Source organism: Pteronotus mesoamericanus, unplaced genomic scaffold (assembly GCF_021234165.1).
Source record: "Pteronotus mesoamericanus isolate MK-2021 breed Mesoamerican mustached bat unplaced genomic scaffold, CSHL_Meso_final contig_228, whole genome shotgun sequence".
NCBI classification, from domain to species: Eukaryota; Metazoa; Chordata; class Mammalia; order Chiroptera; family Mormoopidae; genus Pteronotus; species Pteronotus mesoamericanus.
The window spans coordinates 309,031-333,489 of record NW_026555095.1 but is presented as its reverse complement, the minus strand read 5'-3'; the positions used below and the strand labels follow the sequence as shown (position 1 = coordinate 333,489).

At 36.8% G+C, this 24,459-nt stretch overlaps 1 protein-coding gene across 1 annotated transcript in view; it reads left to right on the top strand.

Moving 5' to 3' along the window:
* The window catches only part of CFAP91 (cilia and flagella associated protein 91), a 61,764-nt gene that overhangs the window by 18,927 nt on the left and 18,378 nt on the right, over positions 1-24,459 (top strand). The window contains exons 7-13 of the mRNA XM_054572306.1: positions 4,698-4,875; positions 8,667-8,824; positions 10,140-10,322; positions 11,439-11,581; positions 20,410-20,526; positions 21,977-22,048; positions 23,245-23,391. Coding sequence (XP_054428281.1) covers positions 4,698-4,875; positions 8,667-8,824; positions 10,140-10,322; positions 11,439-11,581; positions 20,410-20,526; positions 21,977-22,048; positions 23,245-23,391 — 998 coding nt within the window. The remainder of the gene's footprint in view (positions 1-4,697; positions 4,876-8,666; positions 8,825-10,139; positions 10,323-11,438; positions 11,582-20,409; positions 20,527-21,976; positions 22,049-23,244; positions 23,392-24,459) is intronic.

Sequence of the window (24,459 nt, the reverse complement as noted above, 5' to 3'; positions counted from 1 at the left end):
TACAGGTACAAAATGGAATACTACTCAGCCATAAAAAGATAAAATATTGCTATTTGTGAATACATGGATGGATCTTAAAAGTATTAATTTTGTGGTAGCTTTGCTGACTACTGACCTCCTTGCTTTCAGTGTTTCTTCTAGGGAATCAACTTCTTTTTTTCCACACATAAATGTTTTTTGAATGTATAATAAATTTCAATATATTATATATAATATTATCTTACTTTTCCAAACTATGTTGGAATTTATCAAAGTGCTCTTACATACCTTATTGGATGATATTTTAATATCTCTGAAATGCTAATGTCTTTCAGACTCTTCTGAAAGAGTTTATTCACTCTAAGAGTGAATTCTTAGAGTTTATTCTTAGAGTTTATACACTCTAGAATAATAGTGTATAAACTCTAAGAATAATAAAATCTAGCCTAAGCTTATACTATGTAAAACTATAAGAATATAATAGGAGAAAGGACCTTTAGAAATTGTTAGACATTAGCTTATCAAACTCACTTGATTGTAGCTAGGAAACTGAAAACCAGAGAGGCTGACTCCTCCAAGGTCATGGAGATAGTTGGTATGCTGTAATCATTTTTATTAAAATGAGATCCTTTTGTTTTCCCATCGTAATAGGTTGCTGTGGTCAAGTCTGCATGACAAGCAATGAAGATACTTATTTATGAGCTCCAGTTTTCCAGTTTTTTCTTGGTTTACTTTATGAATCCAGACTAAGCACCCCTGACACCCATGCTTTGACATAGAGGCTCTGTTTTCAGGCCTAGACAGCAGATTAAAAACATGCTGAAACCTTTCCCTTCTGCACTGAACACATTAAAAACATATTATAAAAATTATTAAACACATAATCACACTTATAAACAGGAAAGAAAATTTCTATAGTCTAGAAGTGGAGTTGTTTCCCCCCAAAAATGACTGGGAACTTATGGTGATGAGCAGAGAGCTGGATCCAACTTACCTGCCTGAACAAGGAAGGCAGAAAATTTTCTCCTGTCTATAGGTGGGACTGAAGTCCAGTGCCTGTCCATCTCAGATGACAGACAGAATTGAGTCAGGCACTTCTGCCTGGGGTCTTGTAATTTGCCTCTTGGTGTACTGTGGGCCTAGCACTGAGCTCAGTAGGACAAGTGCCAGGTTCTCTGAAGCACGAGATCTAGGCAGGGGCTTGGACATGCTTCCCTAGGCAAAGAAACCTAACCTGGAGCCCTGCTGGAAGCACTGAGGTTGGCGTGTCGATAAAAATCTCTGAGTCAGGCCTACCCCTTCATCTGTGAGGCCATGGGTAAGGATTCATACAGAACCCATATACTATATAAATAGATGTGTAAAAATTATAAATCAAGCTAATATCTGTTAAGTAAAAACATTCTGTATTTTTCACAAATAAAGCTTTATTAACAAGTTGAAAGGACAAGTTTAAATTTGTAATTCATAGACTCCATGTTGGAATGTGGCAGCTGTGGGTGAGACTGCCTATGGCCTGTCCCTTTCTCTGCCTCTGTTCCATATCATGAGGGGCCTGTCATGCATGCAGGTGATTATCCCACCTTACTTTTCCAATCTCTTTACACATCCCCACAAACAGCTGCCACTTGGCCACCTCTTGGGTTTATAGGTTTACAAACAGCAGCATACAGTCTGCCCTCAGGAGTCTGAGTCCTGGGAAGAAGCCCATGTAGATCTGGGTGGTAAACTTGGGGCCATCTGCAGAAGGGTCTCCAGGGGTAGGACTAGATCCAGGTGGGCATATTCACTTGGACTTCTCACATTATGATGAGGGGAAGGGCTCTGAAGAACTAGGCTGGGGAACTGTTCCTCTTGCTAGGTCAAAAAGTACACCTGTCAAGGTGCTCATGAGACAAACCTGCAGATGATTTCAACCTAAGAATTACAAAGCATCTAAGAAACACACTGAGAGTGGTCCACAAAAAATAAAGAAAATGAAAGAATAAATTATTGAGCAAATAAATCAAATGGAGCAATTTGGAAAGGACTTAGAAAGTACTTTTTAAATTCCCAAAGAGATGAAGAGGGAAATAACAACAATGAAAACAAGAATGGGAGAGCTATGAAAAAGAACCAGTTGGAATCATTGGGAGGAATAGTGATTAGCTTTAGACTTTATTAGAAAACTATGATTGGAAATTTCTGAGTTAGGCTGGCCAGGTCAGCCTGACCTTGGCCTGAACCACCTGGGAAACCCCAGGGCCAACACACCCAGTGGACAGCTACAGACCATGTCAGAGAACCACTACCCTGCCCCTGCACAGCTGATCTTCCATGGAGGGTGGATGTTGATTGTCAGTGGTCACAGCCGGTCCTTGCAGATGACTGGCCTGGGTAAATCCCTCCCATTGATCTGCCAACAGCAATAAGGCTCAACTACAAGAGGAGGGAATACTCAGCCCACAAAAAAGGGGTACCTTGAGTAGCCAGCTTGGGTAATAGAGGAGGCTGTGCCACTGGACCCTACAGGACACCTACTACTTTAGGCCACACTACCAAAACATGGAGTCATACCACCTCTACCTAATACATAGAAACAAACACAGGGAGGCTGCCAAAATGAGGAGACAAAGAAACATGGCCCAAATGAAAGAACCGATCAAAACTCCTGAAAAAGAGCTAAATGAAATGGATATAAGCAATCTATTAGATGTAGAGTTCAAAATACCAGTTATAAGGATGCTCAAAGAACTTAGTGAGGACTTTAGCAGCATAAAAAAGATCCAGTCAGAAATGAAGGCTTCATTAATTGAAATAAAGAACACTTTATAGGGAAAGAACAGTACACTGGATGAAGACAAGAATCAAATAAATGATTTGGAACATAAACAAAAAACAACCTTTCAGAACAAGAAGAAGAAAAAAGGATCCAAAAAATTGAGGATAGTGTAAACAGCCTCTGGGACAACTTCAAGAGGGCCAACATTTGCATCACATGGGGTGCCAGAAGGAGAAGAGAAAGAGCAAGAAGTTGAAATCTATTTGAAGAAATAATGAAAGAAAACTCCCCTAATTTGGTGAAGAAAATAGACATGCAAGTCCAGGAAGCACAGGGAGTCCCAAATAAGATGGATGCAAAGAGGCCCACTCCAACACACATCATAATTAAAATGCCGAAGTTTAAAGATAAAGAGAGACTCTTAAAAGCAGCACGGGAAAAGAAGTTAGTTACCAGATGGTTGCCAGATGGGAGTGGGTAGAGGGAGAATGGGTGAAGAGGTGAGGGATTAAGAAGTACAAATAAGTAGTTACAGAATAGCCATGGGGATGTAAAGTACAGTATAGGAAATAGAGTAGGCAAAGAACTTATACGCGTGACCCATGGACATGAACAATCTTGGGGGGATCGCCTGACCAAGTAGGGACTGCTGGGTGAAGAGGGGCAAAGTAGGAACATTCAGGACAATTATAATAGCATAATCAATAACATAATTTTAAAAAATCTTACCGTGTTTAAAAAGATGACTTATCATAAGCAAGTGGGTTAATGACATAAATTCAAGTTTAGTGCAATATCAGAGAGCTGATATAATTTACTATTTTAATAGAAAATGTAAGAAAAATGCTTTAATAGATGCAGAAAAAGTGTTTAATAATATTCAACACTCCTTTATGATATAAACTCTAAACTGGAATCAGAAGGAAATTTTAGTAATTTAATAAAAGGTGTCTAACACAGTTTTCCATAAATACAATACTAACTGTGAAACTTTAGAAGCTTTACCTTACTGTGAAGGAAAAAAACAATGATCCCTTCATACCACTATTATTGAGCAGTGCAGAGAGCATCCTAGCCCACAGCTTATTGAGCTAGGCTACAACCCTTTGTCCCCAGGGACACTTGGAAATATGGGTGGCGTTTTTGTATGTGGTAATGATTAGGAAGTGCTCCTGGCACTTAGCACATGGGATGTGGTTTGAGGAGTAGGCTGGCATGGATACTAAAAATTTTGTCCTGCATGGGACAGTCCCATACAACAAGTAATTGTTCACTATGGCAGTAATAATGCCCTTGTTGAAAAATATTGAATCAATGCAGTAAGATAAGATAAAATAAATAAGGTATGAGGATTAGAAAGAAGCAAAACTATATCTGCAGACAGTGTGGTCATCTGAAAAATCAAATGAAATAACAAATTATTAGACCTAAGAACTTGCATTCAACCGGGTAGTTGATTATGAAATCAACATACAAAGATCAGTAGCTTTCCTATATATGAACAATGTCTAATTAGAAATGTTGAAAAATAATATTTTTAATAGCAACAAATAAAGTACCTAGGAAATCACTTAATAAAAACATGTGCAAGGCAGTTATGGAGAAAAAATAGAAATTGTGACCTTCTGCAAATTACTTTGATATGTCTTTGTATTTCAAAATATAAATTTGTCTATATAGGGCATATCAAGGTGTGATTATTCAGTAGTCACATAATATTTTTCAAATACTTGCTAGCATTTTATATGTAACTAAATAAAATGTCTTCTGGATGAATTATCACAAGGAGCAGTGCAGGGCACAGCTGTGAGGCACATCTGCAGGGTGTTTCCTAATATTTCCTCCTGTCATAACATTAGATTTAAAGAGGACAGGAACTGAAAAGGAATAAATTAAATGCTTGTAGGTACATGAGTTTGTCCATGTGTTTCTAAAATGTTTTTGCTTCATCCTTCAGGTCGAGGTCTCCCGGCAGGACAAGCTGAGGTAGAGATGATAGAACGTGCCCGGGAGAAGCGTGCCTGGGAAGCCACTCTTCCCTCTCTGAGTGACGCCTCCCAGTCTGAGAAGAGAAGGAGGATGATGAATACGATGGAGAGGAAGGAGTGGGCTTTCAGAGAGCAGGAGATTGAAAAGTAGGTTCTCAATCACTCAGGCAACTGCTCCTGTGCTGATGGGAGTAATGTTAATACTTTTTATCTGTAAAGTAGTTTCCCAAATGTATTAGGTTTAAAAGGTTTAAAAGTAATCTTCAACCTGTAGAGATAGGAAATTGGGTTTCTGATTCTTTTGGGAACAATAATTCTATAGTTTTCTCTCCATTGATATAAAGATGTATGATGCTCTTTTTGCATGTGCAGTATAGCATTGAACCCAGATCTGAGTAATTCCTCAAGGCGCCTCTGATTCTTCTCTTCCCTTTTGTCTTTGGTCTCTAACCCAGACTATCATAGAATCCCGCTGACTTCTGTGTGCCTTTCAAACTGCCCCTTTCTGTTTATTCCCAGTGCCGCTAGGTCATGCCCCTCTTCCTGTCCATAAATTAACCTCCTAGCTGATCCTGTCTCTTATTCCCCCTGGTACTGGTTCACAGCCAGAACACCTTGGGTTCCAAAATGGGGCGTTTTCCAATTCAAAGCCAAATTGTGAAATTTCTTCAATTAAGAGGTGAGCTCACAGCACATAAATAACAATATGCTGAAGTACATCTGGTTGAGTTTTCAATCAGTTTAACTGATGTATTTTTATTAATGAGGTTGTTTGTCCCTGGAATATATAGAAATGACAACTCCCAAGGAAGGAAAGAGGGAGAGAAGGAATAAAGGAAGGGAGGGAGGGAGGGAGGAAGGGCACTTACACCAAGGTTGTCCTTTTTCCAGGCTGTGATGAGGCACTTTATTGTTCATAGCAATGCTGCCAAAGCCCCTGACAGCCTGCTTCCATATAAGAAAGTTATGAACCAAGAGGCTCTGGAACTCAGTGTGGTTCTGAATTCAAAATATGTTTACCCTTTTGCAGAACCTTCTGGTTAACCCTGTATCAGGACTGGGTGATGTTTTGGTAAAAGCTTGATATTTAATAGAAAATAGTGTTTGGAGCAAAGTAGGTAGCAAATACCCAGTCATGTCTGCAGAAATTTTAAATTTATTGCTGCAATTTGTAGAGTTCTACTGTTGTCAGAAGGACATTAAAAATACTAAAAGTCCATTTGGCCAGAATGAAGACATCACCTAAGAAAGTTAGTACTTTATTAAACTGAGGATAATTTTAATAAACATGTTTTGTGTCCCTCCTATGTGCCAGGCTCTGTGCTGTGAGTTGGGGAAACAGGAATGAATAGGACACTGCTGTGCCTTAACAGAGCTCCTTATGGCCCACTGGGGTGGGGAGGGGAGGTGGTCAGGGCTGGGGCAAAAGACCTTCAGGCCAACTCTCACGTAGAGTCTGTCAAGTGATGGGCTGCTCTATATGCAAAGTGCTAGGAGAACCCAGGCAAGAGAACCATCATTCTGTTAGAGATGAGTGGAGATTTGGGAAAACTACTGAGAGAAGGTAGCCTCTGAGCTGGGTGTTGAAGAGTGGTAAGGAGCCATCAGGTAGATGACAATATCAGTGATGATGATGATGATGATGATCATGATGATGATATTCATAGCACATGTATCACTTATAGAGTGCTCGTTATAAGCTGAATTCATGTTCAGAGTCAATAATTCCAAAAGTATAGTCCAAAGACAAGCAGCATCAGCATGATCTGGAAACTTGTTACAAATACAAATTCTTAGGCCCAATCTTGCACATACTGAATCAGGGGTTGGGTGCAGCAATCTGTGTCATAACAAACCATCCAGGTTATCTGATGTTTGCTCAAGTTTGAGAACTATTCCAGCACATCATACACATTGACCCATTTAATGATCACAACTTAATGGGATGGATACTATTATTATGTCTATACTTTATGACTGAAGAAATTGAGCTAATTGATGAAGTTGAGAATTGAACCTAGGATTTCTAACTCAGAACAAAAGGTGACTGTTGGTGTGTGGCTTATTTTTTTAAAAGAAACCCCTGTCCATACCACTTGTCACTACTTCTTCACACTTTCATCTGTATTCACTTTGAGAAGCTCCATCAATATGACAAGTTAGCTCTGTCTTTAATCCTTTTGAGTCAAACATTCAGCTCCCTCTGCTGAGGACTCACTTTTCTTCCTTGTCAATGTGACAAATCTCAATCCTTGTTTATCCTCAAGGCTGCCAAATTAATGACTCCTCTAAGGAAGCCTTCCCCCACCATTCTCCTACTTCTCCCTGATGAACTGGAAATAGCGTTAGACATTGGTGCTCTGCTGTTTCCTCTCCCACGGAAGTCTTTTCATTCTTGTGGTCCAGTATTTATCTCCTTGTGTGGTAAATGTTGGTTTGTATGACCACTCCACCAGAATAATGCTTCTTCAGAGAAGGTACTTTGTCTTGTTCATAGATGATTGTATGTCTGGCATATGGTGAGCACTTAATAAATATTTGGCAAATGAATGACTGAATAAATTACTGTATGAGTTTTGAAGTAGGAGTAAAATGTGTAAATCTTTATTTTAAGAAGGAAAGTCTTAATAGCTATGTGGCATAAAGATGGAAAGAGAGAAAGACTGGTCTAGCAACTGGAGCCCAGGTTAGGAGAGAGATGGCAAACATGAATTAAGGAATGGACTCAAGAACTGTTTGAGCAGGAAGAAGATTGAAAAGAATGGGTAGATTTGTGGGGGAACAAAATAAGTGGTTATTTTGAGATTGTCAGGGGGTAGTCAGAGATTTAAGTAGACAGAAATTCTGGTTCAGAAATATATGGGCTGGTCCTGACAGGTGTGGCTCAGTTGGTTGGAGCATTGTCCTGCAAACCATAAGGTTGTGGTTCAATTCCAGGTCAGGGCACGTCCCTGGGTTGAGATTTTGGTCTCCAGTCGGGGTGCATGCAGGAGGCAACCAACCGATGTTTCTTTCTCACATCAATGTTTCTCTCTCACATTGATATTTCTCTCCCTTTTGCCTTCCCTTCCCCTTTCTATTTATTTAAAAAAATAAATTAAAAAAATCTTTTTTAAAAAAGGAAATATCTGGCCTGGAGGTACTTTATTTATTTATTTATTTTTATATGATGCAAGTTCAAAATTATATATTTTATTTTTAAATTTTTTCCTAAGATTTTATTTATTTACTGTTAGAGAGAGGGGAAGGGAGGGAGAAAGAGAGGGAGAGAAACATCAATGTGTTGTTCTTGCTCACCCCCTACTGGGGACCTGGCCTGCAACCCAGGCATGTGCCCCAGCTGGGAATTGAACGAGTGACCCTTTGGTTCTCAGGCCAGTGCTCAATCCACTGAGCCACACCAGCCAGGGCAAGACTTTAAAGTCATTTGTACAAGATTATATACATACAAACAAGGTAACCCTAGGAAAATAAGGCAAAGGAAAGGGGAATGGAAACAAAGTTTGACTGAGAGTACCCGTATGTGCCAGACACTGGCATTTGCCCATTTACTACCTAAGATAGGATGCCACAACCTCGTTTTCTCTTCACTCTTGTTACTTAGCCCTCCAGCAACCAGGCAACCTGGTATTGTGCATGAACACCCTGTCCATTTAGGCCCATCTGCCTAGAGAGCCCTTATTTTGCCCCATCTACCTGGCATATTCATCTTTGTCCTTCAGAGCTGCACCTATATATAGTCCTGTTATATACTCACTATTGAGTTGTTACCCCCAGACCTCCATGTGTTCACACATTTGCCAGAGTGGTCTTTTTAAAATATATGAATACGATACCAGCCTAAATAGAAGATTTATGACAGGTATTCCCTTTATTCCTAGTGGAATACCCTGTTTGAGATACCATATACTTATTTATGTGTTGTAATTTACTTGAAGACTACAGGAGATTCGCTTGGAAGTTCTGAAAGAGCTACTGAAGAAACGTGACAAGAATCAGAATGAAGTGAATATGAAGCGCTTGAATGCCCAATGGTCTAAACTGCAGGAAGCAAAGGAGGCAAAATTGGCAAAAATTCAACGCACACATGTATCAGGTAATGGTGTAGTATGACAATGAAGAGAATGGAAAAGTTGTCTTTGCTTTGGATCTTCTATCAAACCTGGTTTAACTGTGACATAATTCTATTAAATATGTAAGGGATAGAAGATGAGTTATTTCTCAAAAGTAGAAGAGTGGAGAAAAAGTCCTTACTAAGAAAATCAAGTAATGATGTTCCAGCAGGTAGTCAAGCTGTTGACACAGTGGCTGTGTGTGTGTGTGTGTATGTGTATGTGTGTGTGCATGCGTGCATGTGTGTGTGTGTGTGTGTGTGTGTGTGTGTAGATGTTTGGCCCTGGATACAGAGTCCTGTTTCTCAACCTTTTTTTCACTATTGCCCCCTAAAACAGACATTCAGATATCTTTTTTCCTACTTCCCCTTTTCCATGAAATTTTAATACCACAGTTATACTGTATATTTTTATGTACTACAAGTATATCTGTACTTTATACATAAAAAGAGTCAGTGAAAGATTAAGAATGACTAAATAATATTTTTTAAATAAAATTTAAGCTGTTTTAACTTATTACTATACCACTTAACTTTATAGCTATATTTGTTAAGCAACTTTTAATGTAATTGATTTACTTACAAAAATTGTAATGGATCAATTATATCAATGTATGCAAAGTAGCAATTTATACACATAATAACAATATTATCATATTTTTAAAAATTCAAAATTGTCCTTTTTCTAGCAAAAATAAAACAATTACAAAATTAAATTAATTCTTTAAAAATTATTTTTAGTGACTTTAACTTTTAACTTTTTCTTGATATGAGAAAATAGCTTTCAACTCTAGCTGTATTTAGATAGTGTCAACATATGTTTTTTTCAGAACTTGACATATTCTAATTTATTCTGGTGTTAACCAAGATGCACAGAGATTATTGAAGAAGCTGTAGTATTCTCTCCCTTTTATTATTCTCCTAAGAGAGGATAATTAATTCCCTTGTTCTCCATTGAACATGTACTTTTTTGCAGTTGCTTTGAGCTTCTTTCATTTCTTTAACAAACTTTTATTGAATACCTCTCCTTGGCCCAGAGCTTCGAACACTTTATAAAAGATTTTTGATGAGTACCATTTGAGGATACTTAACTGATTCAGCTTCCATCACTCCTGCCTGGGCCACAGATGACAGACTTCTGTTTTTACTGTTACATTCTTGCTGCAGTGAGTGGCTATCATAAAATTCATTCAGTTCAGTAGCTTCCCTGAGAATAAAACTAGAGCTGGTTTACTAATCTGCATTTGGATCATTCAGAACAATATTTTGGAGATGGCCATGGACACATATTTTATTTTAGCAATCAGAAAACTTATAGGAAAGAGAAAGAATGTAGAAGGGAAGTTGGAGAGAAGAAATATCGTCAAGGACTATTCTGATTATGCATCACAAGTCTACGGACCTCTATCTCGTCTTGGACGTTTCCCAGACAACAACTCAGAGGATTTTGTAGTAGAAAACCACTATCTCAACACTTATGAAGGTAAGCAATTTACATAATTACAAGTTCAGTATAAGAAGATTATCTGAGAAATAGAAATTAAATGTATTTATATATACCCTGGGGAAGAGAGTCTTCCTTTGCCTTGAAATGAGTAGTACTTTACATCTTTTATACTAATGATTAGGGCTATCTATTATGATTCTTAATTGGTGACAAAACATACCACTGTCAGATTAGCAAAACAAATATAAGATTGCATAGCTCAGTAGTGGCAGAAATAAAAAGAAATAAACATTAAATATATAAAACATAGCAATTTAGATGAAATGCTAAACAAACATCAAATAAAAATACTTGCTAGAAATATTAATTAATATATTTAATATTATTAATTATATGAGTTGATACAAACTAATACAAAGTACAGATCCTAATAAATAAATGGATACACTATATAGCAGTTTATCAAAGAGTACTATAAATTAGCTACTAAACATTTAAACATGTCTAATGTCACTAATAATCAAAGTTAGGCAAAAATTAAATGGAAAAAGCTTTTATATCAGGTTTATGAAGCAAACAAGAAATATATAATAAAATCAGTCCTGTCAGAAGAAATGGCAGAAAACTAGTCGGCAAGGGGATGGAAAACCAGGGATTAAATTCATGAAGAGGACTATTTCTGTTTTAAAGTTCAAGAGAGGCCTTCATTTAAATTATTTAAATTTCAGGTGACAAGTTGAAGCATCACATGGTCAAGATCATGAGTTGATAATCACAATGTTGAACTCATAGCTCTGGCTTATCATCTCCATAGCAGAATATGATAAATTGGTATATGCTCACTTTAGAATGGTGGTGCCATGTATCATGTGATCATTAACTTTCTGTTGATTTTTATAGTGGAATTTATTTTTTTGTAGGGTAATATTTTCATTTTAGAATTCACTTCTCTTTTTTTAGCATAAGGCACTGAGAACATGAGTTTATGCATAAATCTGCTTTATACTTAGGGGATAACTCAATTATCTGTGATATAATTTATCAATAATTCTAAATGAGACTACTTGGCAAATAACTATTAAAATTAACAGTATGCTTTCAAAATGCTAAATTTAAGCACAGACACTAAAAACATGTACTTCCTTTCTCTAGGATTAGTCGAACTTGAGTCATGTCTCCCAGAGTTTGTGACACAACCCCGAATCAGACCTCCAACACCTAAAGTCCTTACCACCAAAGCTGGTTTTCTAAAGAGGGCCGCAAGGATGGACCAAGAGTTGGCAGAGGTTCATAAGGTATAATCCTTATCTGGAAGACAAGATATTTCTAGTGGAACTTTTTCAGAGAAATACTACACTCCAAAAATTGCACTTTGTCTTGGGCAGCAATGCCCAGAAGTTCTCAGCACACAACCCTTCATTCCCCCTGTCTCTAGACTTCCTCCTCTGGAGGCTGCCTGTGCTGTACTGTGCCGAACCAGTGTGTGTTTTCCCCTCATTTTAAACCATAGGAAAACCTCTTGGAGGTTGTTCTTTTCATTTGTAGAAGTCACTGTTATACTCTAAAAGTGGTTTTGACTTGGAAGCTTCATACATTATACACTACATTGGAGTATAGCAAGTTTCTAGTGTTAGGAATTACTGTTGGTTTTAAGAGTATAATAGGCCTCATTTTCTCCCTTTTAGATTTGTTACCAGGGCATCATGAAGAAAGGGAGTCATGTTCAACTCCTCTCTCATCTAGTTTAAAACTTAACTAAGTGAGAAAGCTTGATAGTTATCCCCATAAACCAACTACACAGCACATACCAGCTGGGCTTTTTATTTTGTTAATTTGACGATAGGTATACAGACTTGGATACTTCAGAATTTGTGTTTATGATAGTGGTGCTCAACCTTATCATGCATCAGGATCACCTGGAGGGCTTATAAAAACACATTGCTAGTTCCCACCCCCCAAGTTTCTGATTCAGTAGGTCTGTGGTGGGGCTGGAGTATTGGCATTTGTTACAAGTTTCTGGGTGATGCTGATGCGGCAAGAACCACACTTTGAGACTCTGGTTTATGACATTCTCATCACTGATCTACGCATGTTTGTTCAGTTGGTTTTGGTAACAGAATAAGAATTCATGGGAGCCCATACTCAAGATAGAAATTAGGACCTTGACAATCATTTGCATATATATGGTTCTTTCCTAACTCATCCTCCATTTACCCATTCTGAACTCTTATGTTCATTATTCTCTCACTTTCTGTAAGACTTTTTTTTGTAACTACTCCTTAATAGCGTATGGAAATTCCCTTCCATTTTTAATTTACTGAAGCTTTATATCATGTGTTTATGTTGCATTTTATCAAACATTTTGTCTGCATTTATTGGGGGAATTATATATTTTTTTCTTTTTAAAGCTATTGCATTAAGGAACAGGTATAGGTTTTTTGTTTGTTTGTTTTATAAATAATTTATCCTTGCATACCTGGGATGAACCTAACTTGGTCAAGGTGTATTATCCTATTTTTAATATATTGTTGAATTTGATTTATTAATATGTTGTTCAGAATTTTAATTCTATATTCATGAGTGAAATGGCCTTATTTTTCTTCCTGATTTTGATTGTATATGGTACTGGTGCCAGAATTATCCAAAATGTACTGGGGAGTTTTCTTTCTTTTCTACTTTTGTAAAGAGTTGAAGTAAATTAGAGATGATCTATTTCTTCAGTTTGGTTGAGTATTCATGTAAAATTATCTGAGACTGATGTTTTCTTTACAGGAAATTTTTACTCACTCTTCAATTTCCTTTCAACTTAGAACTTTCTACATTGTTTTAGTAAATTATATTTTCTTTACAAATTCCACTTCAGCTAATTTTTCAAATGTTTTGGAATATGGTTGTTGATAGCATTATTTTATAATTCTTTTAATGTTAGTTTCATCTATAATCATGTCCATTCTTCATCTTCATTCATACTATTATTTATTTGTGTTTTAATTGTTTTTCCTTAATCATTTTTACTAGAGGCTTATTTATTTTCTTGGTATTGTTTTTTCAAACAATGCAACTTTTACTTTGTTGATTTTCTTTATTATGCATGTTTATTTCAATTGCATGAATTTCCATTCATATTTATTATATCTTTCTACTTTCTTTGGGATTGTTTTACAGTTCTCTTCCTAACTTAAAATAGACATGTAGCTCATTAATTTTCAGTCACATAGCAGTTTTATATGATTATATAAGTATTTATGTAAGTATTTAAGGCTAAATATTTCCTTCAAAAACACTGTTGTTGGTTCTGTCCACTAGTTTTGATATAGCGTTTGTCATTTTTGTTAATGTTTAATTTTTTAAACATCTATTATAGTTTTTGAACCTATGAGTATTTAACAATGTGTTTTTAAGTTTCCAGATATTCAGGGATTTTAACTCATTTTCTAATTAACTTCTAAATTGTTTTCTGGCCAGGGATCCTAGTAACATTGCTGTCATTCATTTCACTGATCCATATACTATAGTCATCTAATACATTCTTACTATTAATCATTTACCAGTTATCTTTTTAAATAAAATAATGTGAGAAAAAAGATTTTATTTTCTTTTTATTCATTCCTTTACTACTCTTTCCTTATATAATAGAGCCATGTTTCTGACCTATGTCATTTTTCTCCTGCCCGAAGAACTTGTTTTACTGTTTATTGCAGGGCATTTTTGCTGGCAATGTTTTTGTCTGTCCCAGGAAGTCTTTACTTCTCCTTTACATTTTTTTGGAGACATAATTCACATACTATAAAAGTCACCCTTCTGAAGTATACAATTCAGTTGATTTTAGTATACTCACAAGATTGTTCAACATCACCACGGAACTTCTAGTCAAGATGGTGGAATAAATAAACACAGCGTACCTCCTTGCACAACCACATAAAATTACAACTAAAGTATAGAACAACCATCACTCAGAATCATTAGAAATTGAGTTGAAGGGAAGTCTGACAACTACAGAATTAAAGAAACCACACCTATCCAGACTGATAGGAGGGGGGCATATGTGGAAAGGACTGGTCCCACATCCACATGTGATGGATAAAACTTCAGAAGGGATAGCTCAGGAGTGAAAATTCCCAGCCTCACACCAGGACCCACAGCCAGGGTCCCAGTACCAGGAAGATAAGTTCCCATAACTTCAGGCTGCAAAAACCAGAGGGCTTTGAGTCAGTGGAAGAAATTTCTGGAGTCCCAAGCATTTCCTCTTAAAGAACCCACACACAGACTCACCTACTCAGACACAGTCTCTCTGAGCTCCAGTGCTGGAATAGAAGCTTGAAAGGCATCAGTGGCATACAGAGAGGAACTGAAGTGTCTGGCATCAAGGCAAGAGCTGGGGGACAGCTTTCTCCCAGACAGAAAGGTGGGCAGAGGCCATTGTCCCTTTTCTGAGCCCTCCACCAACAGAGTCACTGAGCCAGCAGGGGGCTGCCATTACCTGAGACTCTATCAATCTGGCTAACACTGTTTGCCTCCCCGTGGAGATCCCTTGAGACTCCATCCCACCCAACTTATGGGCCCACCAAACTGTTAACGGTGGCTTTTCTACATGAAAGGCTGATCTTGGCTCATGCTTCACAACTTCCTAAATCCTATCAAACAAGCAACAGCTGGACTCAGTAAGTCCTCAATCCCCATACCTCTGGCGAAGTGGCCTCAGGCCTGATACTAGCAACAGCCAGCCTAGAATCACAATTTGGCTTCACCTGGGAATCTCCAGGCCCAACACAACTAGCATCCACCTCAGACTCCTTTATAGCTCATACAGGGTGGCACTGGGCAGGACATGGGTGGAGGCTGACGTTGGCCTGCGCCACCTGGGAAAATCCAGGGTCTCTGCACCCAATGGATGGCTACAGACCACATTGGAGCACCACCACCCTACCCCTGCACAGCCAATCTTCCATAGAGAGTGGAGGTTGATTGTCTGTGGTCATAGCCAGTCCTTGCAGATGACTGGCCTGGGTAAATCACTCCCATTGATCTGCCAACAGCAGTCAAGTTTCAACTACCAGAGGAATGTGTACTTAGCCCACACGAAGAGTGCACCTTGAATACTCTGCTTAGGTGATATGGAAGGTTGTGCCACTGGCCCCTACAGGACACCTACTACATTAGGCCAAGATACCAAGAAACGGAGTCATAGCAGCTCTACTTAAGACATAGAAACAACCAGAGAGGCTGCCAAAATGAGGAGACGAAGAAACATGGCCCAAATGAAAGAGCAGATCAAAACTCCAGTAAAAGAACTAAACAAAATGGAGATAAGTAATTTATCAGATGCAGAGTTCAAAACACTTATTATAAGGATGCCCAAGGAACTTAGTGAGGACCTCAACAACATAAAAATTTTTCAATCAGAAGCAATGGATACACCAATTGAAATAAAGAACACTTTACAGGGAAACAACAGTAGAGTGGATGAAGCTGAGAATCAAATCAATGATTTGGACTATAAGGAAGAAAAAGAACAATCAGATCTACCAGAAGAAAGAAGAATCCAAAAAAACGAGGATCATGTAAGCAGACTCTCAGACAACTTCAAGTATTCCAATATTTGCATTGTATGGGGTGCCAGAAGGTGAAGAGAAAGAGCAAGAGATTGGAAATCCATTATTGAAAAAATAAAGAAAAGTTCCCTAATTTGGTGAAGAAAACAGACATGCAGGTCCAGGAAGCACAGAGAGTCCCAAACAAGATGGATGCAAAGAGACCCACTCCAACACAAATCATAATTAAATTGCCAAACATTAAAGATAAAGAGAGAATCTTAAAAGCAGCAAGAGAAAAGCAGTTAGTTACCTACAGGGGAGTTCCCATAAGACTGTCAGCTGATTTCACAAAAGAACTTTGCAGGCTAGGAGGGATTGGCAAGAAATATTCAAAGTCATGAAAAGCAGGGGCCTATAGCCAAGATTGCTCTAACCAGCAAAGCTATCATTTAGATTCAAAGGGCAGATAAAGAGCTTTCCAGACCAAAATAAATAAATAAATAAAGAAGTTCATCATCATCAAACCATTATTATATGAAATGTTAAAGGGACTTACTTAAGAAAAAGATTATCAAAACTATGAACAATAAAATAGCAACAAATAAATATCTATCAACAATTGAATCTAAAAAACAAACTAAGCAAACGAGAAGAGACAGAATCATGGATATGGAGAGTGTTTTCATGGTTCCTGGATGGGAGGGGTTGTGGAGGAATGGGTGAAGAGGTGAGGGGATTAAGGAGTATAAATAGGTAGTTACCAAATAGACATGGGGATGTGAAGTATGGTATAAGAAATGGAGTAGCCAAAGATCTTATATGTATGACCCATGGACATGAACAATGGTGTGGGGATTGTCTGAGGGAGTGTGGGGTGCTCAATGGAGGGTCGCATAGGGAGAAAAATTAGGACCGCTGTAATAGCATTATCAATACAATATAATTTTAAAAATCACCACTATCCAATTCCAGAATATTCTCATCATCCACACAAGAAACCCCATACCCATTAGTAGTCACTCCCAATTATCCTCTTCCCCCTTGTCCTGGTAACCACTAATATACTTCCCTTTTTATGGATTTGTCTTTTCTAGGCATTACATATCAATGGAATCATAAAATGAATGGCCTTTTTTGGTCTTGTTTCTTTCCCTTAACATATTTTCAAAAGTTCATCCATGTTTGAGCATGTCTCAATATTTCATTATTTTTTATGGCCACATAATCTTCCATTACATGGATATACCACATATTGTTTATCTCCTTATCAGTTGATGGAAATTTGGGTTGTTCTGCATTTTTTGTCTATTATAAATAATGCTGCTGTGCACCTTCATGGACAGATTTTTATGTGGACATATTTTTTTTTCAGTTCTCTTGGGTCTATATCTAGGAGTGAAATTGCTAGGTCACATGGTAACTCTATGTTTTATTTATTGAGAAACTCCCAGACTGTTTCAAAAGTGTCTACACTATTTTGCATTCCCTACAGCAATGTATGATGGTTCCAACTTGTTGACATCTTTGCCATCACTTATTATCATCCATCTTTTTTATTATCTCCATCCTAGTATGTGTGAGGTAGCATATGTCATTATGGTTTTGACTTGCATTTGTCTAATTATGAATGAGTTTTAGTATCTTTTTATGTCCCATTAGTCATTTGTATATCTTGTGGAGAAGTGCCTATTCAGATCCTTAGCTCATTTCTAAATTGGGTTGTCTTTATATTATTTATTATAGACATTATTTTTAATGTATATTTATTGAGTTAATAAGAGATCTATATATATTCTGGAGAGTAGACCCTTATCACATAAGTGATTTGCACATTTTTCCCCCATTCGGTGAGATGTCTTTTTACTTTCTTAATAGTATCTTTTGAAACACAAAAGTTTTAAATTTTGATATTTTTAATATTGAATAATGATTTTACTAGGTGTAAGTTTGTAGGGTGGTAGGTTTTTTTCTGTCAACACTTCAAAAATTTCAGTCCATTCTCTTCTTGCATGCATGGTTTCTCAGTGTAGGTTTACTCTAATTATTATCATTGTTCCTTAGTGTGTGGTTTTCCTCTGGCTCTTTAAAAAAATTTTTGTTTTATCTTTGGTTTTATTAAATTTAAATATTATATGTCTGAGGTAGGTGGTTTTTTGTTTGTTTTTTAGATGTGTATCTTGCTTAGTTTTCTCTAAGCTTTCTGGGTCTATAGTTTGACGTTTGTCATTAATTTTCAACCATTATTACTTCAGAAAATTCTTTTTCTGCATCCTCTCTTTCTTCTCCTTTGGTATTACCGTTACACACATTATACTTTTTAATATTTTCTCACAGTTCTTGGATGTTTTGTTCTTTTTTTTTTTTTTTTTTTTTTTTTTTTTTTGGTTCTTTTTCTCTTTGCATTTCAGTTTGGGAAACTTTTATTGACCTCTCTTCAAGTTCTTTGATTTTTTTCTTAGCTGTATTGAATCTACTTATAAATCCATTGAAGGAATTCTTTCTTTTACTATATTTTGAGTTCTAGGATTTCTTTTGGATTCTTTCTTAGAGTTTCTTTCACTGTTTACATTATTCCTGTTCTTGTATGTTCTCTACCTTTTCCATTAATGCTCTTAACATATTAACATAGTTATTTTAAATATCTTTCTGATTCTGTGTCAGATCTGAATCTGGTTCTGATTATTGCTTGTCTCTTCAGGCTATGTTTATTTTCTTGCCTTTTAATTCTTTTGTTGATAGCTTGACCTCTGTTACAGGTAATAGGAACTGAGTTAAATAGCTGTAGAATGGGGTTTATAGTAATGTGGCTAGGAGTTGGATTGTGTTTAATGATTGTTGTAGCTAATCGTATCAGGGGATACACATTCTTTTATTGTCCTTTTTATCTCTCCTTTTGGCTTTGGGACAAGATTATATGAAGTCTATCAGTTTGAAATACTGGTTTGAATTGAAGAGTTTCTAAATATAAGTCAGGCAGTGTATCTTCTTAGGAACTGGTGTTTCTAGTTTCATATCTATCCTTCCAGAGATATTTTATATAAGCAAATATATGGGTATGTGTAAATATGCATATGTGTAGGTATATTTATAAATATATGTAAACAAATAGGTATTTTTAAACTTTTTTTACACAAATATTTGTATAGAATACACACTGTTCTGACTGTGCTTTTTAACTTAATGTACCTTGAGATCATTCCATATCAGTGTTACCAGGGAAGATTTCTTCTTCGTTTTTTTTGCACGATATATCGTTATATAAAGGTACTATACTATATTTAACCAGCCCCCTTCTGGTAGATGTTTCTACTGTTCCCAATTTTTAGTAATAAAAACAATGCTGCAAAGAGTGGTTTTCAGATTATAATTTGACACATGTGTGAACATATCTAGAATAAAATTCTTAGACATGGAATTGCTGGCCTACAATATATGTGTATTTATAATTTTGATATTACCAAATTTTCTTACAGAAATGATATACTAATTTCATCAGTGTATGAGAAGGATTGTTTTCCCACATCCTTACCAACCTAAACTATTATGAATGATTTGTTATAAATTGTTTCATGTGATATTGCTTACAGCATTTTATTCATGAGATGCGTCTGTTTAGAATTATTAATTACTTTTAGACTGCTGCTTTCTATTGACTCATTAGTTGTGGTTATCACAGAGCTTTTATATATTTTCTGTCAGTTTTATTTTGAAGAAACTCAAAGGCTCTGCTATAACCACAGCAATTTCATGTGGTTCCAAATTTTACTTATAAGTGGCATGTTTTATTAATTTTAACTTTTGGCTTAGTGCTTATTGTTTTATCACTTATCTATTTTTGTGGAAAAAATAAATGTAAAAATTGTTATATGATGAAAAAGTAACTAAGGTATGATTTTAAAATTATAGAGATCAGAATTTTTGATATGTAAAGTATTTCCCAATAGCTGAAAATGGAGCCAATGAATAAAACCTTACGTTACATATAATTTTGGCAGGACTTCTGGTGAACAAAAAAATAAAAAATAAAAAAAGGTGTGTTGAAATAGAAACATACATATACTCTTTTGCAAGGAAACAAATTTATTTTCAAAAATCTTGATGGCAGGCCTTCAAGGCTAAATGTAAAGCTCTTTCTTCACTTCAAGACAGTTGCCATATTATGTTCTTCAGCTCCCCCATAACAAGAAAACAAAAAACATTTCAGTAATTTACTGCACAGGAAAATTTCCTAGCATCTAGGCGGTCATTTAAAATAGCAAAATAGCTCATGTGGAAGAATAGGAGTTGGGTGTTTTGCTTGCATACACACGTGATAGAACCTTTAAAAACTCAAAAAATTTAAATTCCCCAAATTTTTTATTAAAGTGGATACACTTAGAATATGTGCCCCGGTTTTTTAGTAGCAAGCTTATCCTTAGAAATATCACAGCATCCCTTGGGAGACACAAGCCCTTGGTTTGGACTTTCTCAAACTGTCTTAACATAGCCATAGAGAAGCTTATTTCTGAATGACATTCAGATCTTTGGCCTAGATTTGGTAGTGAAAGAAAATATAAAGGTAAGAAATGACAGAGTTGGTGTTATTTCAGGCACTGTTGGATAAGAAGAATAAAGTTCCTGAACCAAAGAAACCTCTGCTCTTTCTTCAAAGAAAGCCAGTGCCTCAGCCTCGGCTTCCCACTCCAACTTTGGAAAGGAGTTCCAATGTAAGTTTGAAACTTTTATACTTAAAATGCTAACTTCAGCATTGTGGTCCATTTATTTTTAGGATATTTAGGGTTAAAAACAACCTAATTTACCAGTGTTAATTTATGTTGCCTTTATTCTTATTTTCAAACATCAAACATACAATCACAAAAAAAGCAAAGTGAAATGAAACAAAACCCAAACCTTTTCAAGAATAAAAACACAAAGAATAAAAAGTTTTCTCAAGAAAAACAGGCACCTGAATGTAATCCTCATGTATGTCAATTTTTTAAAAAAAGATTGAATGGTAACCGATTACTGTAACTGTCTCCCCACATGGAGAAGTGGCTGATGACAGCTGGAGTCAGAGAGGAACAAAGTATCAGAAAGTCATGGAGACAGGCTGGCCTCTGAGGTGGGGCTCAGAGAGCTCACCCTGACCAGGGCAGCACCTCGCCTTCACAGATCACACTCAGCTTGAGCAAGGTCCAGAGATAGCTAAGATTCAAAGGACTGACCCAAACTAAACAAACCCATTGTAAACTGCTAGAGATGTCAAAATGCAAATTTAATAATTTATAGAAAGAAATATAACTCCTGGTAGAACAGGATGTTCCTCTTGGTAGGTCAGCCTATTATCTTCCAGTAGAGGGCAATTCTCACAAGAGGCCAAATTATATTCAGGAGGCTCTGCTTTGTCAGAGGGCAGGGAGTTGACAGGAGATCTCACTAATGCTTTTGATGGGTCAGCTCTGTGGAGGGACTGGACTGCTCCCACTGACTGACTGACTGACTGGCTAGGAGGTGCTTCTGGACAGCTCCCCCTTTTCAGACTGCGTGCTGACCATTGCCTATGGTTAACATGCTGTCTATCACATGTGTTAATGCCATTGATTTTACTGTTGCTTTCTTTTGCATTCAAAGGTGACTTGATTAGATTTGCACACAGCACATTCTGCTTTTGACAGTTATTTAAGGTGATTTTTGTAAATGGTTAATCTTGTCCACTATATTCTGATTTTACCAGTTTTGCTAAATTCTTGTGAGAAACACTTCACTCTGGACTCTGACACAGACTAGCTGTATTCTTTGCTCAGGATTGAACATGAAGAAACTATTGCAAAAGGGATTTTGTCAATAATACTTTCTGCTTCAAGAATGATTTTTCTGGAAAGGAGTGTAGAGAAATGAAAATGGCTTAAATTATAGGGATAGTATGACAGTGGGCGATTTTTTTGCTTTTGATGTCATTTGTTACTGATATTTATGATGAAAAGATAATAATTAATTTTAATTCAATAAGTAACATTTGAAATATTGTATATTCAATGAAGGTTGGTACCATCTTTTATTTCTCTTTAAATCCTCCTGGAATCTAGTGTAGTCTCTTGTGTTTGATATAATTCTTCAAAAATATATTTGATGCTGACTGCTCTTCTCAAGCTGCTTGATTCTCCCTTTGTTCTTTAGGAAGAAGAAGATATAGAAATCGCTGTTCTCTACCTTCAAAAGTTACTCCGGGGCAGAGTCGTTCAGAACATGGTGTGTACAGTCCAACCACTAGGCCTGTGCTTCTCCTTTGAAAATAGATTTATAGAATGTGTATGTGCTTGGTTCCTTGGGGTGAATTCATCCTACTGTCTTATGGAACTATACTCTTGAATTACCTACCCATTCCCTTCTACTCCCATACATTGTCCAGATGGGAGACAGTATTAAGAAGGAAAATGACCTGCTTGCTGTTGGGTATACTTGTAACCAAGGCAGTGTGAAACTAATGTCTTCTTGGAACTGCTAAATCCAGCAATTTTCTTACTTGAATTTTGACCATTAAAACATTACCCACCAAGAGGATCCCTTAATTTTCTATGAAATTATACTACAATTATTTGAGCTTACACATAGCTGGCAATACCTGAATAATGAATGAAATAGCTAAATAATAACTACAGTTTTGAATCTCTACCAAATGTCCACATTATACATTCTTTGCTGTACATATGTCATCTTATTTTTTTTCTACCAATTACCCTATTTTATAGGCAAGTAATGTGAGTGTTAGGAAGAGTAGTTTAACTGTCAGCAAATTCAACTCTGGTCTTCCTGACTGTGAAGCCTTAGTCAGATTATTTGGGCTGCAAGAGCAAGCACTCAATTTAAAAAGTGGACTGATATAAAGCCCCAGCTAAAAAATTTTTTTTCCTCCCCAGCCTGTTATAACTCTTAAGAGACTCAGGAAGAGTAAGTCCAGGAAAGCTGGGTGAGCATTTTGTGTTCAGCATTATTCTTTATTTTCCTTTTGGCATTTCCCCCAGGAGAAATGCCACAGTTTGGACAGCACATTGTGTATTACAAACCAAGGGCAGATCTATTGAAAAAGAAAATACAGCCATGAGATATACTATCTCGAGTTTTCTTGGAGAAGGAGGAGCCCAGGAAATAAAAGGAAGTTCAAGTTTCTTAAAATGACCCTCTAGCTATCACCTTGTCTTTGAAAGGCATTTTAAGAAATTGAGTAAACAGCTAATTGATAACTAAGCTCCTCTGCCTGAGAAGCTGAAAGTGTAGAAAAGTAGGCTGACTGTGCCTGGTGGACCACACCTGCCCCGCGGTCCCAAAAGGCAGAGCAGACCTGGCTCTTTGTAAGTTACTGCGTGCAAGTCCTCCTGCCTGACAGAAGGGATGCTAATTTGCAAGTCTCTCTTTGATTTGATTTGATTTGATTTGATTTGATACAGATGTTTGAAGGGAAAGAAAAAAGACTGGAGTTGATTCAGGAGCTGCGTACCACCCACGCACTACAAGAAGATGACAGGCTTGTGAAGAAAGCAGAGAAGCAAGTGACTCTGGCCTTACAGCGGCAGAGGAACTTGCATGAACACAAGGTTTTTTCCTTTTCTTTCTTGTTACATTCTTGTTACATTTTCCCCCTTGATTCTTGTTATTGCATGAGCAACATTATAATAATAAATAAATTGATGACAAACAAACATTCCCCACAATCCCGTTGCTCTATCACAGTCAGCATTTTTAAACAATGCTGCTCCAGTCCATAATCGGAATGGGTGTGCCTCACTGAATTGAATATGATTTTATATCCTTTATTTGGGGGGAGAAAAAAAAGGAAGGAAGGAAGGAAGGAGAAAAAAAACAAACCTACACTTGAAAAGGTTTTTCCTGTTCAGTTTTTCTTAAACATTTGGCGACTATACTATATTTCAATTAGTGGGATATTACTATTCATTCTGAATAGTAATAATAGCAATAAGAAAAAAGTGAGAAATGAAATTTATCTTTACATATCAGCACTTATTTATGAGCTTTGGAGCTCTACATAGCTCATGCTTGTCAAACTGCATATTAAAGATGTTAATATCTCATGATACTCTGTGATTTTTTTCATGATCTCTACACTCTGTCCACCTGACAAACAGCTGCTAATAGCAGCTCTCACCCAATAACTATAAATGTTTTCCTATTCTCTTCTGGTGTTCATCTTTATATACGCAGTTTTTAATGTTGTTAACTACAGTGTAGATACACTTTTCTACCTCTCCCCCTCATCTGTTAATCAATGTGAAAAAGAATCAATTTGCAGTGTTTGGTATTATAAGAACGTAAACTTACAGCAAAGTTAATGTGATTCACCTTTAGTAACACACGTAACTTGTGCTGTATGGAATTGAGCACAGGCAGTAAACAGCTTGTAAATGCTCACAAGTTTATTCCTTTTACATGACAGCAGGACCAGGTGGCCACTGAGTTTGGGGGAGCTTTTGTGGGGGAGAAAGGGAAAAAGCCACAGGCTTTGAGACCCAACAGAGGGACCAGAGAAAGAGGAGAATGTGGACACTGGAGTCTCTGAATCTGGGGTCCAAGAGGCCTGGATGTGATGGAGACAAGGCTGCACTGTGTGTTCAGACAGAGAGCAAATGCCCTGGGAGCATCAGGTC